The 18,899-nt window shown below is 42.8% G+C and overlaps 1 protein-coding gene across 4 annotated transcripts in view; it reads right to left on the bottom strand.

The window, feature by feature from the left end:
- The window catches only part of megf11 (multiple EGF-like-domains 11), a 136,729-nt gene that overhangs the window by 53,199 nt on the left and 64,631 nt on the right, over positions 1 to 18,899 (bottom strand). For all 4 annotated transcript variants that reach the window (XM_079500660.1, XM_079500663.1, XM_079500661.1 and 1 more), the window contains exons 9-11: positions 17,648 to 17,784; positions 15,541 to 15,753; positions 14,841 to 15,015 (exon numbers count right to left, since the gene is read on the bottom strand). In XM_079500660.1, the coding sequence (XP_079356786.1) occupies positions 14,841 to 15,015; positions 15,541 to 15,753; positions 17,648 to 17,784 (525 nt within the window). The remainder of the gene's footprint in view (positions 1 to 14,840; positions 15,016 to 15,540; positions 15,754 to 17,647; positions 17,785 to 18,899) is intronic.

Genomic DNA, 18,899 nt, shown 5'->3' with positions numbered 1-18,899 from the left:
TGAGAGAAAACCAAGCTGGTTTTAGGAGCGGAAGATCATGCAGTGACCAAATTGCTACCCTCAGGATCATAATCGAGCAATCCATAGAATGGAACTCACCTGCCTATGTCAATTTCATCGACTTTGAAAAGGCATTCGACAGTGTAGACCGGAAACTGTTGTGGGACCTAATGACACACTATGGAATCCCTCCCAAATTCATAACCATCATTAGGAACACATATCAGGACATGCAATGCCAAGTGCTCCACCAGGGACATGCACAAGAAACATTCGCAGTGCTCACTGGGGTGAAACAGGGCTGCCTGCTTTCCCCTTTCCTTTTCCTCCTGTGCATCGACTGGACCATGAAACAAACAACCCACAATAAAAAGACCGGCATCCAATGGAGTCTCACAGAACACCTGGAAGACCTCGACTTCGCGGATGATATTGCACTACTCTCACACACCCACAAACAAATGCAAGAGAAATGCCAACTCCTGGAAACCACAGCAGCCGGATTGGGGCTTAAAATAAACGGACCAAAAACCAAAATAATGCGGATAAACAACAAAAGCACAAATCCAATAAACATCCGAGGCCAGACACTGGAAGAGGTCGACAAATTCACATATCTGGGAAGTGTGATAGCAGTGAACGGTTGGACAGAGGAAGATGTGAAGTCACGAATAGGGAAAGCAAGAGCAGCATTCAACATCTTAAATAAGATCTGGAAAACCAAAAATATCTCACTCAATACAAAACTAAAAATCTTCAACTCCAATGTCAAATCCGTACTACTGTACGGATCAGAAACCTGGAGGACCACCAACTACATCACCAATAAACTGCAGACATTCATCAACCACTGCCTAAGACGCATCCTCAGGATCTTCTGGCCAAACCGCATCAACAACATCAACCTATGGGAACGCACCAAACAAGAAACAATAGAGATACAGCTGATAAGGAGAAAGTGGAGCTGGATTGGTCACACATTAAGAAAAAACAAAACGGCAATAACTAAACAGGCACTAACGTGGAACCCACAAGGAAAACGGAGCAGAGGGAGACCCAAAAACACCTGGCGAAGGAGCACAGAGCTAGATGTCAAACAGAAGGGACTGACGTGGAAACAGCTGGAGAGGATGGCGCAAGACAGACGAGGGTGGAAACGACTCATCAATGGCCTATGTTCCGAAAGGAATACAAAGGCCTAAGTCTAAGAAAGTCTTGAATACTTAAGTACATTTAAAAGCACATACTTTTTTACTCTTACTCAAGTAACATTTAGACTACTTTTACTGTAGTGGAGTAAAACAGGTGGTATTTGTACTCTTATTGAGGTACTAGGGTTGAATACTCTGTCCACCTCTGTATATATATACAGTATATACTTATTCCACACACAACCAGAACAACATATTTGCTCTCATATACACAAGATGGCAAGTTTTATATTTAACAAATATATTTTTAATATTTATATATTGTATTTCCTGAACTACCAATGCGAATACAAATGCTTTCATAACGTCACGCATGATTAACAAAGTTTGAGGACATGCAGTCCACACTTTTGACGTCACTGCTAGTGTCTGTCTGTGTTGTGTGTGCGGGTGTCGCTCGCGATCTGGACATGCTGCATCAGAATCACACATGTTTGTTCACCGCAGTCAGGCAAGAAAGACTTGAAAGTTACGTTTGAGAAACTTATATAAATGAGACGTAGCTTGCGAAGTTAGTTCATTCAGACAACCTCAAGGGGGTTCATGCCATGCTCAAGGCGCATACTATACTCAAGGGGTTAACATGCTGCATTACTATGTGGGTGTACAGTGTGTGCAGTCCCTCACGTCATTCGCCGATGCGGCAGTCAGCTGACCAATTGGGCGGGCTACTTAAGCTCACCAGTCTGCATGCTCTTCCTGCCTTCCTCTGCATATGGTCCCCGGTTGTATGCGATGTTTTTTGTTCCTCGTGGTTGTTGCTGCTGCTATTGCTGTCCGTGTGTGCAGCTACTTCTGCTTAAATTATGCTTCTCAGCTACTGTCCTTGCTGTGATAAGGGCCTGCAGGTTGTATGCAAATATTGAGTTTGATATGATTCTGCTAATGCTGCTGAGTTCTACTATGTGGCTTCAACAAGCTTCATAATAGCCCGTTTTGGTAATTAAGCCGGATGCGCAGTCAGTGCTGCAGCTTCTATTGTAACATGGTATGTGTTCTATAGCCAAGTTCTCATTTTGCTAATGTTTTGCCAAGTCAGCCCAGGTGCAGTGTTTCTCCCATTCAGTGATGGGTCCTCAACTCATGTGCAGTGGTTGCCACGTCCGCTTTTATAAGCAATGTTGGGCTTGTTTTCTGTAAGTCAATTGTTCGGTTCTGGTGTTCTGTCATGGATCCAAATGACCTTGTCCAATGAACTGTATTGTTTCAAAGTCGTCGTAGTCAGTAGGGTATATATTGTTAAGTTAAGTTGTCACGTGGCGAGTCCTAGTCGGGTACAGGATGGTTCTACACCTGGTTGCTTTCTTTCTCAAGATCTGGCAACTCAGCTGCCTGTTTGTCTCCTAGCAGTTTCATTCATTTTGGAGCAAGACTTCAGTCACACTCTGCTTACCAAAGTATTCCTTAAAACACTTTCTATATGTGCTTTGGAAAGTGTTGTCTGTGAGGTAACTACCTTAATTGCAATCTTGATATAGGTTGGTGCTTTTGTAGCCATGTGGTGTTGAGGCTTCCTCATTGCCATGAGGGTTTGTTCATGCTAAACTAATGCTAAAGCTAGCACCCTTTTGCCTGTGATTTATTATGCTTCAGTTTTATGCCTGGTTAACACTAATACATTTATGCAGCTCTAGAAGAGCTTTCTGACTGTCAAGTCATATGTGGCATAGTTATTAATCTTAAAGTTATTCCATGTTTCCAATTCATAAGGACAGTATCATACGTTATGGTTAATTCATCTCAATCCATTTCAGTTATGTGCAGCGTCATTCTAAAGTAGGTTAAAATTGCAAATGCATTTGCAGTAATCTCATGTCAAGTGACATAGCCTACTGTCTACTGCTGTAGATCTGTAGATTTGTTTCTAGCTGTTTATTTTCGGACGTATTTCTCAATGGGCATCATTTAATTAGTGCTTTATTTTCGTTGTATCATGTCTCAGCTTCACTATCCGGGTTGAGCTGTCTTGGAGAAGAGTTAAAAGCCTTAACAAACTGCTGCCTCCGTCCGCCTCTTCAAGCATATCTAGCTGTCGGTCAATATATATATATATATAGCGTCTTGTCACCGTGTGTCCCATTGCCCATTTGTCACCTTTAATGTTTCAGATTCATATTGTATGTTCTGTTGATCAGTCCTTGAGTAGGACTAGGTAATGGCAGTTGCTTTGTGGGACTGAAGATGTTTCAAAAGGCGGTAGGCTAGCAGCTTGCGTATTGCTTCATTTCTGCACAACTAACATCCACTGCCAGGAGCTCTAAAGTGAAACTCCTAAACATTAATTCATCACTTATCCGTGAGGGGACCCGGGATGAAGGAAGGCAGCCATAGACGTATGTCTATGTTCGCAGCAAGCTTGGCTTCCGTGTCGCAGTGCTTGTGCGACCTATAGCGTGTGAAAACGTGTACGTCACCAAGAGGGGGTGGCGTCTGAAAAGCTTGGGACGGCCCTCTCGTGGGCATTAAATTCTAGCCCACATCACTCAGAATAGAGTGACGGTGGTATGTATTTGTAAATATTAAGCTCGTTCTTGGCGACAACATAGTGAACCAACACCACGTCGGGCCCAAATACATTACAAGGACAAGTTAAATGTTGTGAACAAACACGGCTGTGCTTAGATACTTTGTTGAACATTATGTCTCTGCGCCCATGCGCCGATCCAAGCCATTCTATGTCTTTTGTAAACTCGTCAATCTGGGTTCCTTGATGCTGTCTCCATGCTGGAAAGCTGAACATCTAATTACGTTTTCTGGCTCATTTCCTCGACGTGACCTGCTGTGGCACTTATTTACTGAGCAAGTCTGCACCATTGTGAGGTCAGTTTTGTTTTGTTTTTCTCAATGCAAACAAGCCAGCAAGTATGGCGGCCACTACCATGTGACACATGTGTTGATGCCCCCTCCAGGAGATTTTGGTACACCCTATTGGTTGTGTTTTCCCCGGTGCAGCCGGGAAATGTAGTCTGCCAGTTTGTATTCAGACCAGTAATCGATTTGATGTCGCTCAGTACCACTATAGTATTGAGTAACAGCATTAGGCAAATATCACAGTGATGACGTTTAATGTCTATTTAATTCCGCAGTGGATATATCATAAGTTTGGGTTAGTTGCAACTTGCATAGGAGGCCTTTGCTTGTTTCTCCAGTTTCAATTGAAACGGGCCTCCACCCTCAGGGGGCCTCCGAGCGCTGGCTGACTGTCGGGTGTCCCCCGCCACCCTTGGCCTCTCGCTCACTCGCTCACTCATATCTTGTTGTTAATCTACTTAACGTTGCAGTTAGTAGGGATGGGACCGATTTTCTTCGTGGCCGCTTGGTAGCTACTTGGTAGCTACTATCAGGTGAAATCTGTTGTAAGCCTTCATTTTCTGGTACCAGCTCAGGGGCCTCGCTGCTAGTCGAGTCCGCCCAGGGTCTGGGAGGTTGTGGCTCGATCACCGGCTGGGTCATACCAAAGACTCCGGGAAAATGGGAACCCAGTGCTTCCTCCGATCCTCGGCACTCTGCATCAATGGTCGGACTGGAGTAAGTCCCTGCGTCATTCCAGTGTCACGTCCAGGGGCTGTACGTGTACATCAATCCGCCTCACACTTCTGAATCAAGAGTTGGGCTCCTGCCCCGGGCCTCATGACTCTGCAAGGCTTGTTTTTCTGCTCCTCTTAGTTATTGCTTCAAATGGCATTGGATGGCAATCTAAATGAATGCAGTATAAGTTCATAGGTAATGGCATCGATGTCGTCAATTATCTGTCATCGCTTCCTCATAGAAGCTGTTTAGTGTCATGTTAAATAAATTAATACATGTATTAACAATATTAATTATTATAATAAAAATCACACCCGTGTGAACTGAGTGGTGCAAGGTCTTATATAGTCTGATCAGCTATATCAGTGACGTCACACACTAACCATAGTAACCATGCTCACCTTTGCACGGACACGTAGGTATACAGGTACACAAATACAGACAAGCTGGTTGTTGGAGTGGTTTGCACCACTCAAAAATAAGTGGCTATACAGGACAGGCATATATCTTGCTTTCTCTCAAAGCAGATCATGTTTTATCTATTATCTGTGGCTCATTTGTTCAACAGGTTCATGACCCTCAGATATTCTCTTGGTCCTAAGCTTTCTTTCAGCACAAGTCTCAGACGTCCTAAGGTCGCTCAGTCAGGAGATTCACCAATGCTTCTTCAGCTGGCGTTGGTCGGTTGGGGTTTCTTCGAAAGTGATGGTTCTAGTATCTTGCGAAGAAGTAAGTCCATCACCATCACCCTGACCCTGCAGCGCTGTTGATTCTGCAGCATGATTATAGATTGCTCGTATGGAACATAGTAGTGTATCTCATCCCAGTTCTGGACGAGGGTGGTCTTGAACAGTTCTCGGGTCTGCATGACATGAAGCTATTTTAACTTCTTTAAGCTCATATTCAATTGCTCAAAGGCCTCATGAAGAGCATATGCCGCTCATGTAAGTTAATTCATTAGGGGCATCTATCACGTGGGTGTCTAAATAGACTAGGATTAAGATCTAAGGTTTTTCTCTTTAAATATCGGTTTCTCTCTCTTTAAACGGCTTATCGGGCTCGTGTGGTGTGGGAAGTCTCTTCTGCTGATCTTGACCCTCAGCATGATCTCTGTTTCCGATCCGTGCTTAGGATCCCCTATTCACACTTTTAATCATTCAGCCAGGATGAAGTATAAGTAACTCTGTCTCTGCTTGTGTCTTTTAGTTCTGCATTGGGCAACCTGCTTTGGCTGCGTTCTGGACTCCGTAAGGTGGCGCGAGCCCTGCCTAAGCCAGGGCTATCGGTCTTCTCAGCTCATGCCCTCGCTACTCCTGATTCTACTGCCACGCTGATGCGCCAGTTGCCAACCAAAACTCAGGCCATGGTCCTCAGCTGCCCATGAATCATTATGTGCATCTAATCAGAAGAGCTTCAGTTGTTTATTCAGGATGTAATGAATGCAAGTGCTGTATCCGATCAGGAATGGTAATCTTATTACCTTGCATATACGGTGGTCGCTGGGTGGAATGCTTACAGGTCGTTATCTCAAGCTTAAATGGCTATAGTAGCATACCGGTTCTCATCTCAAGCTTATGTTCATAGCGGCTCTGAAACAGCGGGCCGGTGGCGTTCCTCTTGCTGACAGAGGGCCGGTGGCGTTCCTCTTGCTGACAGAGGGCTGGTGGCGTTCCTCTTGCTGAGGACGTCGGCGTAACGGTGAATGGTTGCACTACACGCGTGTAGTGCAACAGCAGCAGCAGCAGCAGCAGCAGCAGCAGCAGCAGCAGCGTAGAATATTCCTCTATAGTGGCAATAGAGGAATGGCCTCAAGCTTAAATGGCTATAGCAGCATACCGCTTCTCTTCTCAAGCTTGAGAAACAGCGGGCCGGTGGCGTTCCTCTTGCTGACAGAGGGCCGGTGGCGTTCCTCTTGCTGAGGACGTCGGCATAACGGTGAATGGTTGCACTACACGCGCGCAGCAGCGTAGAATATTCCTCTATTGGCAATAGAGGAATGGCCTATCGGCGAGCGCAGCCAAGCAGGCCTTTTTCAGCTAAGCTTAAGGTTAGTATGCCCCAGCCGATCCCAGATGGTTGTCTCTCATGCTGGGAGAAGAAAAAAGAAAAAAGAAAAGAAAAAAGGGGATCGGCCGGGGCCCCACACATTATTTTTTCTCAAGAGGTAAGCCTCACGGCTCGGCGTGCAGTCATGGCTACACATAGCTCACGTAAAAGTTAAAATATCCGTGCAAAATCCAGAAATGCATAGCTTGCATTTCGTCACTATTCTCAGTGGGACATCTGCACGGATGTGTATCGGTTGAGTATTCCCGTAGGGCGTTCCGGTTCTGCTTTGTTGGGGGGGTTAGCATATCCGGCAGGTTCCAGAAATGCATATTTGCATTTCGTCACTGTGTATCCATAGTGGGTCACCTGCCCGGATCAACGGTGAGAGTTCACCGAAAGTATGTGTGTTGGGGGGGTTATTGTATATCTATCTCCCTGCTCTTTATATTCTGTGTTATTGCTTAACCATGCCGAGCAGGGAGAAATCCAGCAGAGCCGAACGCCAAATCTAATATCATATGCACACTTGTTACTCATTCTGCAATAAATATTGGTTTAACTATTCGTGAGTTGTCTGACTGAAATGAGACGTAGCTTGCGAAGTTAGTTCATTCAGACAACCTCAAGGGGGTTCATGCCATGCTCAAGGCGCATACTATACTCAAGGGGTTAACATGCTGCATTACTATGTGGGTGTACAGTGTGTGCAGTCCCTCACGTCATTCGCCGATGCGGCAGTCAGCTGACCAATTGGGCGGGCTACTTAAGCTCACCAGTCTGCATGCTCTTCCTGCCTTCCTCTGCATATGGTCCCCGGTTGTATGCAATGTTTTTTCCCACCTCCTCCCCAGCACCACCACGGCTCTGCTATTTATGTTCCCCATGGGGGGTTATTGTATATCTATCTCCCTGCTCTTTATATTCTGTGTTATTGCTTAACCATGCCGAGCAGGGAGAAATCCAGCAGAGCCGAACGCCAAATCTAATATCATATGCACACTTGTTACTCATTCTGCAATAAATATTGGTTTAACTATTCGTGAGTTGTCTGACTGAACTAGAAAAGTCGCAATTTTGGAAAAATTGCAAAGTGGGGTTGCCGCAATCGCTTACATGTTACATTGCGGCTTAGGAATCCACCACTCCTGAATGAAGTGCCTGGTGCTGGGACTCTGGTGCAACGCACAGGTCCTGGGCTTGGTGAGAGCAGGAGTGGACCTGGTGAGACGTAGGAGGGGCCTGGACAGGAGTCAACCCACAGAGCCTAGTCCTTCCATGCGCCAGAAGCGTACTATTTGTTCATTGGCGAAGAGACACTAATGGCAAATTCCCTTCCTTTATGCTTCTTAAACCAATTAGATTATCAAGATGAAGAATCTGTTTTTAAAATGGATCAATCTGGTGTTCTCCATCGAGTTACATAACCTCCACCTGAGCGACCAAAGAACTGGAGTGACTAGATTGTTATAGAAGTGCATGCTAAAAAAAGAACGTAAGTATTCAAAAGAGTACTCAAGTAAATGTACTTTAGTTACCGATTACCACTGCCAATTCCTGACAGTCCCGTCTGTTTACAGGAAATTGGACACAGTGACCGGCATGATTGGACAGGGCCAGTTCGAGGGTACTATTTGTTCTTTGGCAAAGAGACACTAAGGGAATATTCCCTTCCTTTATGCTTCTTAAACCAATTAGATTATCAAGATGAAGAATCTGTTCTTTTGGGGGTTTTTTTGCGGCTTTCGCCTTTATTTTATATTGTTTTATAGTAGGCTGACAGGAAATGGGGAGAGAGATGGGGGAGTGACATGCAGTAAAGGCTGTCGGGATCGGGAGTCGAACCTTGACTAAAAGTACTAAAGTGCAAAAAATATACCTAAAGTACCAAAAGTAAAAGTACTCATTGCGCAGAGTGTCCCATTTCATAATTGTCAAAATGTATTAAAAAAATCTTTTAAAATAGCCGATCTGCTATTTTCAAATGGCCGAAATATGTATACGGCTGAAGTGGTTAGCGTGTTTTGTAATGATACTCAAAATCTTAATTCTACAAGTAACTAGTAGCCTAACTAAAGTTTTCCCAAATAGTAGTGGAAAAAAAAAAGTAGGCCTACAATATTTTCCTCTGAGGTGTAAGTGAGGTAGGAGTAAAAGTATTGAATACAGAAGAAATTTTAAAAAAAATACCTAAAACTTGTTCTTTAGTACAGTAGCCTATTTGAGTACTTTACAATGTTACACTTAGTAGCTTAACAGTCAAACAACTGTTGTACTTGAAACCACTTAAAGCCCAGCGTCCTTATTGTGGGGAAATCTTTCGCTGAATATAGCCGATCGACAGTGGTGTAAAGTAAGTACTGTACCTACGTGCAATTTTGAGGTATTTGTAGGTTTACTTGACTATTTCCAATTTCCAATACTTTTACTTCTACTCCACTACATATCAGAGGCAATTATCGTACTTTCACTCCACTACATTTATTTGAAAACTTTAGTTACTAGTTACTTTGTAGAATTACAAAACATATACTAGAAAAGTCGCAAAAATTGCAAAGTGTGGATGCCGCAATTGCTTACATAGGCCCCTCCCACTAATTTTGCTAGCCAATTACAATGGCAAGTCACCCCTGTGATCATGTGTAAGTAATTCGGAGGGGATTTATCCCCCAAAAATCTAATGTTTTTGCAACAAATGGTTACATGTTTCGCATTTACGGCACCCCCTGTGGATGAAAATGGAATTGCTTTTAGCTCTTTGGTTGATTAAACCATCCGCGAAATCTGATTCAAATGCGGGGTGGATTGGACGTTTGGTTCATGATTTGTGGCATGTTTTGAAAAATAAGCCCCTCCCACTAACTTCGGAAGCCGATTACGGCCGATCAAAATTCTGCCTGTGGTGTTTTAATCGGATAGGTCCGGAGATCATGTGTACCAATTTTTGAGAGATTTGGACAAAATGAAAAAGGAGGAGGAGCAAAAAGTGTGTTCAAATTCATGTGTGTTCAATTTGGTGGCCTATAAGGGGAGATGCGTCATGACCCAAGGAATCCATGGAAAAATACAGTTCAAGAGTTATAGGGAAAAACGTAAAGTGGGCTGTTATAGCACCACCATCAGGCCGACTGATGTAATTCCTTTCCAATTGATTTTCATAATTATTATGAACCTCCCCCAAGTCTTGTAAATATGGCGCTTACGGTCTCCGAGGGAAAAAATACTTAAATTGGAGCCTTAATTAGTCTTCGATCTTCCCATTGTAAGTCTATGGAGATCTAATTAATTAATATCAATTAAACTATACAACATTTCTCTTAGCAAAATACAAGCACACGATTCCCGATGAAGCCGGTCGATTTGACATATGGCTCGAGTGTGTGCGGAAAAATCTGTGGGAGGAGTAGCGCGGTAAAGTATCGCTCATTTACAACAACAATAGTCTGGTTGCCCTGTTAGGGCAACCACACTAACCACACTAAGTATGACAACAGCGAGCGTTATTATGAAACATGAAGGACCTGACTACTTTGCTTCTCTCGTCTCACTCGTCTGTCGTTACTACTGCCGTCTGCCTCCACCCCCGGCGATTTGTAAGCCCTCCACAGCTGCTTTTGCAACACAGTGTGGGCTTGTAGGTCAGCTTCAAAGACACTGGCAGCGAAAAGCAGGCTGGAACGCACAGAGGCAAGCAGTGTTTTTTTATACAGTACGTGCCAGGAGATGTCCCCATGTAAGCAAAGCCATACATTAGCATTTCTATGGCTGAGGGTCGTTAGACTGGCGGGGATGGGCAACAACAATAATGATGCAACAATGGACCGCAGCCCAGTATGTATTGCTGTCGGGGGAGGGTCAGAGTTACTTTTCTTCCTGGAAATAAAAACGTCTGGGTTTCCGAGGCTACTTTTGTTCAAATCAAACGGCACACCTGGCCATTTCAAACGGCACACTAAAGTGCCGCGGCACACAGGTTGGGAATCACTGGAGTAGACATACAAATGAGGTATAACACTCCAAATCAATAGGCCCATCAGCAAGAGAAGTACGGGATAATGTATGGCTGAGTGGTCATTGTTTATAGATAAATCACTGACAGGCTGATTAACCACCGACGTGACAGCGGAGGCACTTCATAACTACCTTTTATTTTAATTTGATCAATCCAACTAGAATGAAAAGAAAAATCTAATATTGACAGTAACGAAATTAAGTAATACAATTATTTATATCCATTTTTGTTCAGATACCATTTGGAAATATCCCATTTCTAAATTCCTTAATTTTGTAATGCTAAGCATATAAAATGTAAAGTTGTTGAAAGATTATGAATAATTTTGATTGAGAATTAATCTGGGGGTACCTGGCACAAAACATACTCAGATGAGGGTCTGCAGCCAAATATATACTGTATCAATTTGGGGTCCTTGGCACGAACACATTGGAGAACTACTGATTTATACTACTGAAACCCAAAGGCATTTATAGAATCTACCTCAGGTCTTAATGGGTTAATGATATTCACTTCACCGAATCCTAACTCTATACAATTAACTACCATGTAATTACCATCCTGCAGCATTTATTATCATTACGCTTAACATGTCATGGGATGGCCATCTAATAGGGCATAACAGTGGCAGCCATTTTCTGGTTCCATCGTTCCAGACCCCAATCATTTTTCCCATAGAGATTTCCAAAAATACTTATAATTTATCAATATTAAATAAATGTGGAAATCTCTATGGGAAAAATGAATGGGGTCTGGAACGATAGAACCAGAAAATGGTTTAACCACAAAGCCAATAGGGCAGCTCTAGCTATAGAGCGTCGCAGTCCCGCCCCCTACCATGGCCCAGGAAATGATTCTCCGTTCATTTTCCTCATAGACATTTCGGAAAGTATTTATTTAAAGACGGTTACGCCGCGGACAAAGCCAACTCGAGTCGTGACAACTCATGACAACAAACACAATATTTTGGACGGAACAAATAATTAGAAAGAAGAAAAAAACGGCAGGTTACAACACTTTTTTTGTTGTTTTTCTTCTTTGTAATTATTTGTTTGGTCCAAAATATTGTGTTTGTTGTCATGAGTTGTCACGACTCGAGTTGGCTTTGTCCGCGGCGTAACCGTAACCGGCGTAACCGTCTTTAAATGAAATGTCTATGAGGAAAATGAATGGAGAATCATTTCCTGGGCCATGGTAGGGGGCGGGACTGCGACGCTCTATTGGCTTTGTGGTTATGGTAATATAGAATGTTTTATTGAACATGTAAACAGGTGTACTGTAAACTCTTCCAGAAAGGTACATCAGATGTACATCAGATGTATACATCAGATGTCATTCATCATACCTGAGTGGGCTACGGATGCCCACTGACATAACACATAACACTTCCGAAGCCAGATATTAGTTCCTATAGACCAATTATTTGTTTACAAACATTGGGACTGGGCGCACGGGTGACTGTTTCATGTAATCAATTCCCAACAGATCTCCAAACCTGTTGTTTTGGGGAGCGCTGGTTTCAGTCCATTCAACCTCCTCTTGTGAGTTGGCTAGTGAAGTGCACCCTAGGAGACATTTATACTTCAAAGCCCAACAGTATTGCGCACAGAGAACAGCTGATATACAAGCTCACATCGCATCGCAGATTTGACTGTTGTGAGCGTAGAGGTCTGCGTGCGCGACACCATCGTGGGACGAAGCATAAATTATACTTGATGGACTGCAGGTGCGCGTGCAGCCGTGCACAAATAGGCTCTGCTGCCGTGTTCATGAGCGCACCTCCCGTTCTTATGACAGCGACTGGATGTGTGGTTTTGAGGACAACTGTTTTGAATTTCTATTATTGTTCAAACACAACAGAAACCAGGGATTATATATTTCAAGGGCGAGAGATCACAATAAAAATCCTAATCATTCTTCCTCCACACTGGGAGAAAAACAGCATCTGGGGCATTTTTTACATGTGAGTGCAGTTAGAACTTTTCCATTGCATCTTATGAGAGGTGGTGTTCTTCTGCTGCCTTTATGCGCGCGCATGCCGTTTCTTATCAGTGTGACGTCGTCTGATAAGGCGTCTATATTCTATTTGAAATCCACTGCCAGAACGAGAAGAATGCCTTTGAGTTTTCTTTAAATCAATGCTTGATAATTTCTTGAAGAACATCGCCCTTAAATGTAACTCAGAAAGATGTGTCAGAGATTCCCATTATACCTAATGACATTGAGTCTGCTAACAAATGGCTTTAATCTAGTAAGACCCCTGGAGGTACAATTCTCAGACTAAAAAATGACCTACATCTCTCATTATACATGCGCACATAATCAGCATCACGTCAAGGGCATGGACTTCCGCTTGTCTACACCCACCGAGATATATCGTCCCATATATGGGACGATATATATATATGTTCTAAACAACAACTCAAAATTACAAAACAACTCAAACTTGACAAGCATATCGCAGAGGAATGATGCACAAAGTGGGAAGTCGGTTGGATCAGTGGATGTCCAAAGATATCCTAATATAAATGCACCACGTCTCTGTGTGTACAGTACGTATGTGTGTAGTGTGTATGTACGTCTGTAATCCATATAACTCGAGAACTGTTTGCCCCACTGACTTCAAATTTGACACACACGTTCCACACCACTACAGGGAGTCACGTTCCACACCACTACAGGGAGTCACGTTCCACACCACTACAGGGAGTGCAGGGAGTCACGTTCGTTGGATCACCGGTTGTCCAGAACCAGCACAAAAGCCTCTGCCCAGGCTCTGGACAGGGCCCAACCTCATCACCCCTAGATCTCCATATATGGAGCTGGCCTGTTCTGACATCACAATGAATATGTGGAGCTGGCCTGTTCTGACATCACAATGATGTTCTGACATCTGCGTAGACTCCATATTTGGGCATGTCTGACAAATAACTCCATATATGGGCATAAAAGGGACACAGACATAATAACTATGCATTTGCAAATTGCATCATTCCAAGTAGGCCAGTGCCCAACGGGCACCACTCTAGTAGATAAACCACAAATCCCCATGGAGTATTCTGACGTCATCAATATGACATCAGAGAACATAAACTGGCATGGACTCCTTATTTGGGCATGCCTGACACAGAACTTCAGTTCATATACAGTATGGGCATAAAAGGGACACAGACAGACAGTTACAACTTAACTTACATCTTAAACAATACAGAGCCATCTCCCTGAAAGAATCGCCTATTTTTTGGGGGAAAACCGTTCTACAGGATTTTAATGTCTATATAGGATTTGGAATGGTACTCTAAACGAAAGGTATTATAGAGATAAACAGATAATCAAATAATTTCACTTATTCTCAGGTTATGAAATTGGAACCGAAGTTAGTGTTAAATTATTTTACTTGTGTAGAATGTACTTACTGTAGAATTAAAAAGTATAACAAATCTATTTCTCTAGCATCATTATGACTGTTAATTAGTGTGATTAATTTTATACACAGGAAATTAGGTACTATTTGTACTTTTCTCCCTTCATGTCCACTATGGAAAAATCTGCTTTTTACAGCAGGTGGTAACGTACAATTTACAATTTAGGCATTTAGCAGACGCTCTTAATCCAGAGCGATGTTCTTACAGTAAGCAAGAACAACACAAGGTAATACATCAAATACATATAAATACAGTAGATTATACTGTTATACTGATTATACTGTACCTATGTCTTATGCAAGGACATAATAATATTAATAATAATTATATTATCATACATCAGATCAGATCAAATAGGTCACATTTTGCAGGACAAAAGCATAATTACATTTTCGGAAATTATAACAAAATGAAATCAGAATGATTTCTCCTTTCTCTCTCTCTCTCTTTAAAAATATCAAAGCATAAAACAACCTCATGCACTTATTGGGATACCAATAATGACTAGTAGTCTCAGCAAGACATAAAACAATGTCCACAATGTTACCCAGTGTGTGCTTGAGACCTGAAGACTGCTTGTGAATGGCTATGCCGCCGTGTGGTCACGTGAACACTCACCATAAATCCGGGGGCGCACACACAGGCACCTGTGGCACCGTAGCAGTCAGCTCCGTTGGCGCAGATACACGCCAACATGCATCCCTCTCCGTAGTAGCCAGACGGGCAGGTCTCATTGCAGTAGAGTCCTGTCCATCCTGCAGAGCAGGTGCATTCGCCAGACAGAGGGTGGCAGCTGGGAACCAGAGAAAGAGATGCACAGAAGAGAGTTTTGACATTATGAGCGTCAAGACTTCACCATCTCCAGGGAAACAGTCAAACTGTGAGCTCTCCACAGACAGCAGCCCATCCATCTCTGCGTGTACGTGTGCTCAGTTCAGATGGATGAGGTGCCCCTTTTCTCCTTCATCCTGTGATTACTTATACAGCTTCAGCGCCCAAGTTCAGGCAGAATCAGAGCATTAACATTCCATTAACTATGAATGCTGTTGAGAAATAATGAATGAAGCAAAGGTCGCGATTAAAAGGTAACTGTGTGACACGGCTAAGAGGTGTCCAGACTTCTAAACGTGTACTGACTTGGAAGTAAAGAACTGGAAAGAGGCACACTTGAGCTGGAGAGGTCTTTATTCATGAGGTTCTGAGGGGAGGTCGCTTCAGGGCATTCTGGCGGAATATTGTGTAATTGGGGCAGATGTGTCAGTTGGTCTGTCTGTCTTTGTGTGTGTGTGACCATATGCTGATGTGATGTCTCACTTACCTTATTGTGTTGGTGGCGTTGCATGGGCAGTACTTGTCACAGATGAGTCCATAGAGACCCGGGGGGCAGAACCTCTCCTGGCAGTTGGGCCCTTTGAAGCCTGTGTCACACAGACAGGCTCCATTGATGTGGTAACACTTTGCGCCGTTCTGACAGTCGCACCTCTGGTTACACTGTGGGCCATAGGTGCCCACAGGGCACTCATCCTGGCACCTAGGAAATAGGTGCAGAGGATAGATAAATATATTGTCCAGTGAGAGACAATGTTTCAGACAGAAACACTCAGGTCAAAGTAGATTAACCATTGCAACAAATGGAATACAGTTAAACTTGGAGTTAAAGGCTCCGCACTGAGAGATGTTCTTATGTTGGGTATACAAGAACAGGCACATATCAAGACAGCTAATGAGATTAAACTTGAGTCATGCAAACTTGAAACATACAATTTGAATGCATTTAACATTAAAGCCAAAGCACATTGAATCAGATTAGAGCTATGCAACGTTGAATTCTAGTTTACTTTAGAGCCATGCACACGAGAATTTCAGTTCAACATCCAGTTTACACGTAAGCAATACATTGACATGATATTTAGCTTGAATCAGCAGACATAAATTCACAAATATTAGAGCCTATGCCAGACTCTTCAGCCTATGCCAGACTCTGATCAAAAGGTGGAGGCTGGGGTGGTGGAGACAAGCGTTACCAGCAGCAGTAGTGTCTGTGAAGCAATGGAAGCAGAGCTATTGTGTAGCAAAATGTAATTGCAAAGTTTTTAATGCACCTACTGTACTTGTTACAGCTGCTATTACACAGCAAATGTCTGTGTGTAAATGTAACTCTAGTTACATTTACATTCAGGATTTTACCATTGCTGCTGCTACTACCACTACTTAGTATTCAGGTGATACTATGAGGTAGCTCAGTATACTAATCTTCTTTCTTCTCTGGTTATATGAAAGATGAGAATCCTGTTCTATTTTGAGCCATTGGTTATATAAGCTCATTTTAAGATCAAACTCACAGGCTGATGTGGTTAAAGGTGAGTATGTTCTATAAGGTTTGTGTGGGAAGCCCTGAAGGTATAGCCTCCCGCTGTCAGCAGTCGGGGACATGATGTGCCTCCACAGGGGTCGACCAAGGAACTGCACCTGCCATCAGCTTCAGTAATTACAATAACTGCACTGGGAACTAGGAAGACTCTCCATGAGCAGTGTTTAAGAAGACCTGGGGAGTTACTTTTACTAGAACTTAAATATACAATCCTGGCGGAGCATCAATCTCAAGTGTCCAGTGCAGCTATTAGGAAGCAGACAAATAGCTCAATTAAATTATCAAATGGGCTAGTGATGTTTCATGTTTAAATTACATTGGCTTTAGTCTTATCAGGGGACGCTGATATTATTATACCAGGCAGGGGTGGGTGGGGGGGGGCTAATACAATCTCAGATTATTCCTGGCAGGTTAATTCACCTGCCACCGAACAAAATGAATGAGGGTAATTTTGCAAAATAATAAAGAAAAGGAAAGTCATGTTCAGGAAGTGTTTTTATTCAGGAGACAATTGCTTTAGCTGAACTAATAAACCTGGCTGCTCTGGGCTGCTCCAGCAGGCACAGAAAACCAAAGAGAAAAAGAAAAAAAGATCTGTGGATTTCAATGGGCCCCTAATAAAAGCCCATTACTTATAATTAATGAGTGAGATCCAAACAGCATGTAGCCTGTGGTGAGATCAATGGACAGGCTGAGAGTAGAGGAGGATGAATTGTGGCTAAAGACATGTAAACCTGCTGGCCAGCATGAAATAGGAGATTAATTATACATAAACACCCCTATTAAGAGCTTCCAGTGCACATTCAAATGGACTAATGGACATTTACAAATGCTACTTTATCTCAAGAAAAAGATTATTCCTGCATTTAGCTTTTCTATAGGAGTATTGTTTGGCCTTCTTTACAAATCAATAAAGATAAGTTGACATATGAATGTATGAATAGTTCAACATACAGCAGTCTGCCAGAAATCACAAACACTAAAATCGATAAATCATGCCATTGTCTGACAAATAACTTCAAAATCGGTCTGGCAGTAGGTGTAAACTGCCTACCTCCGTCCGCTGAAGCCAGCCGCACACTGGCACTGACCCGTGATGTGGTCACAGAGGCCCCCATTACGACAGGAACAGTCCTTGCTGCAATGAAGGCCATACTTGCCAAATGGACACGGCTGGGCACAAACGGAGCCCTGTGGAGAACAACCGGCAACGGTCCTCATTTATAAGATATATTGTATTGTCACAACTGTAGCAGGGCCACTTCATTCAGTGTGTTATTGTTGTGTGTACGTCAAGAATCAAGTATCAAGAATCAAGGTTTATTTGTCACTCACTACTCATACAGGTACAACAAGCAAAATGCACGTGAGATCCAAAAAAAGTACTGTGCCTCATCAACATGTTGTACACATGACTGTAATAGAAACTAAGATAAGATAATAAAAAAGAACATAATAAATAGCCTTCAACAAGTATCTACAGTACATCTCTGCATAACATAATAATTGCAAGAGAAAAAAGTATAGCAGAAAACGGTACCCTATAGTAACAGCAAGTATTTTTATACTAAAGCAACAGTAGTCACATCAGCATAACAAAGGTGCAAGTTACCTTGTATCTACATACTAAAATATATATTAGCAAAACAACATTTTCTCTGTATTTCTATACTATAGCAGTGGTAGTAACATCATTCTGATGTGCAATATTATGTTCTGCTTTTCTGTATCGTCGTCATGTCCAACTCAGTGTTGGACATTTCTTTAGTTTGTTTAATTTAGTTTAGTTTAGTTTAGTTTAGTTTAGTTTAGTTTAGTTTAGTTTAGTTTAGTTTTTTTCTCTAGCAACTGCCGGGTATAAGCTTTTTTCGAGCCTAAAGCCTTTGGCTTTGAGACAGACCGCATCATCTCAAACAGACCGTTTCCGGGTTGTTGCTTGTCTTCCATTTTTTAGAATCTGATGTCCGACAGTGGCGTAAGGGGGCTCACTATGGTACGCTCAGCCGAATGCACCACCTTCCAAAGGACTAGGTCCCGAGAGTGGTTATTTCCATACCAGACAGCGATGGGCCCCTAAGCTCTGGGTCGTAGGACAGTCACCACTAGAGTTAAAGGCTGTGTAGTGGCCAGATACAAGTAACACTTTTTCTTGATTCCATTTTCTTTCTTTCTCTTTTTTTCCTTCTTTCTCTGTTGTATTCTGTGTTGTTGTTGTCGTCTTGACAAAAAATAAATGGGACACTGGGATTAAAGACATGTCAATCACTCCTTTCTTCATCTAGTCTCATGGCTTCTATCAATACTAT

The sequence above is a fragment of the Electrona antarctica genome (genome assembly GCF_951216825.1).
Source record: "Electrona antarctica genome assembly, chromosome: 5".
Classification (NCBI taxonomy): Eukaryota; Metazoa; Chordata; class Actinopteri; order Myctophiformes; family Myctophidae; genus Electrona; species Electrona antarctica.
This window is presented reverse-complemented; position numbering and strand designations above follow the sequence as displayed.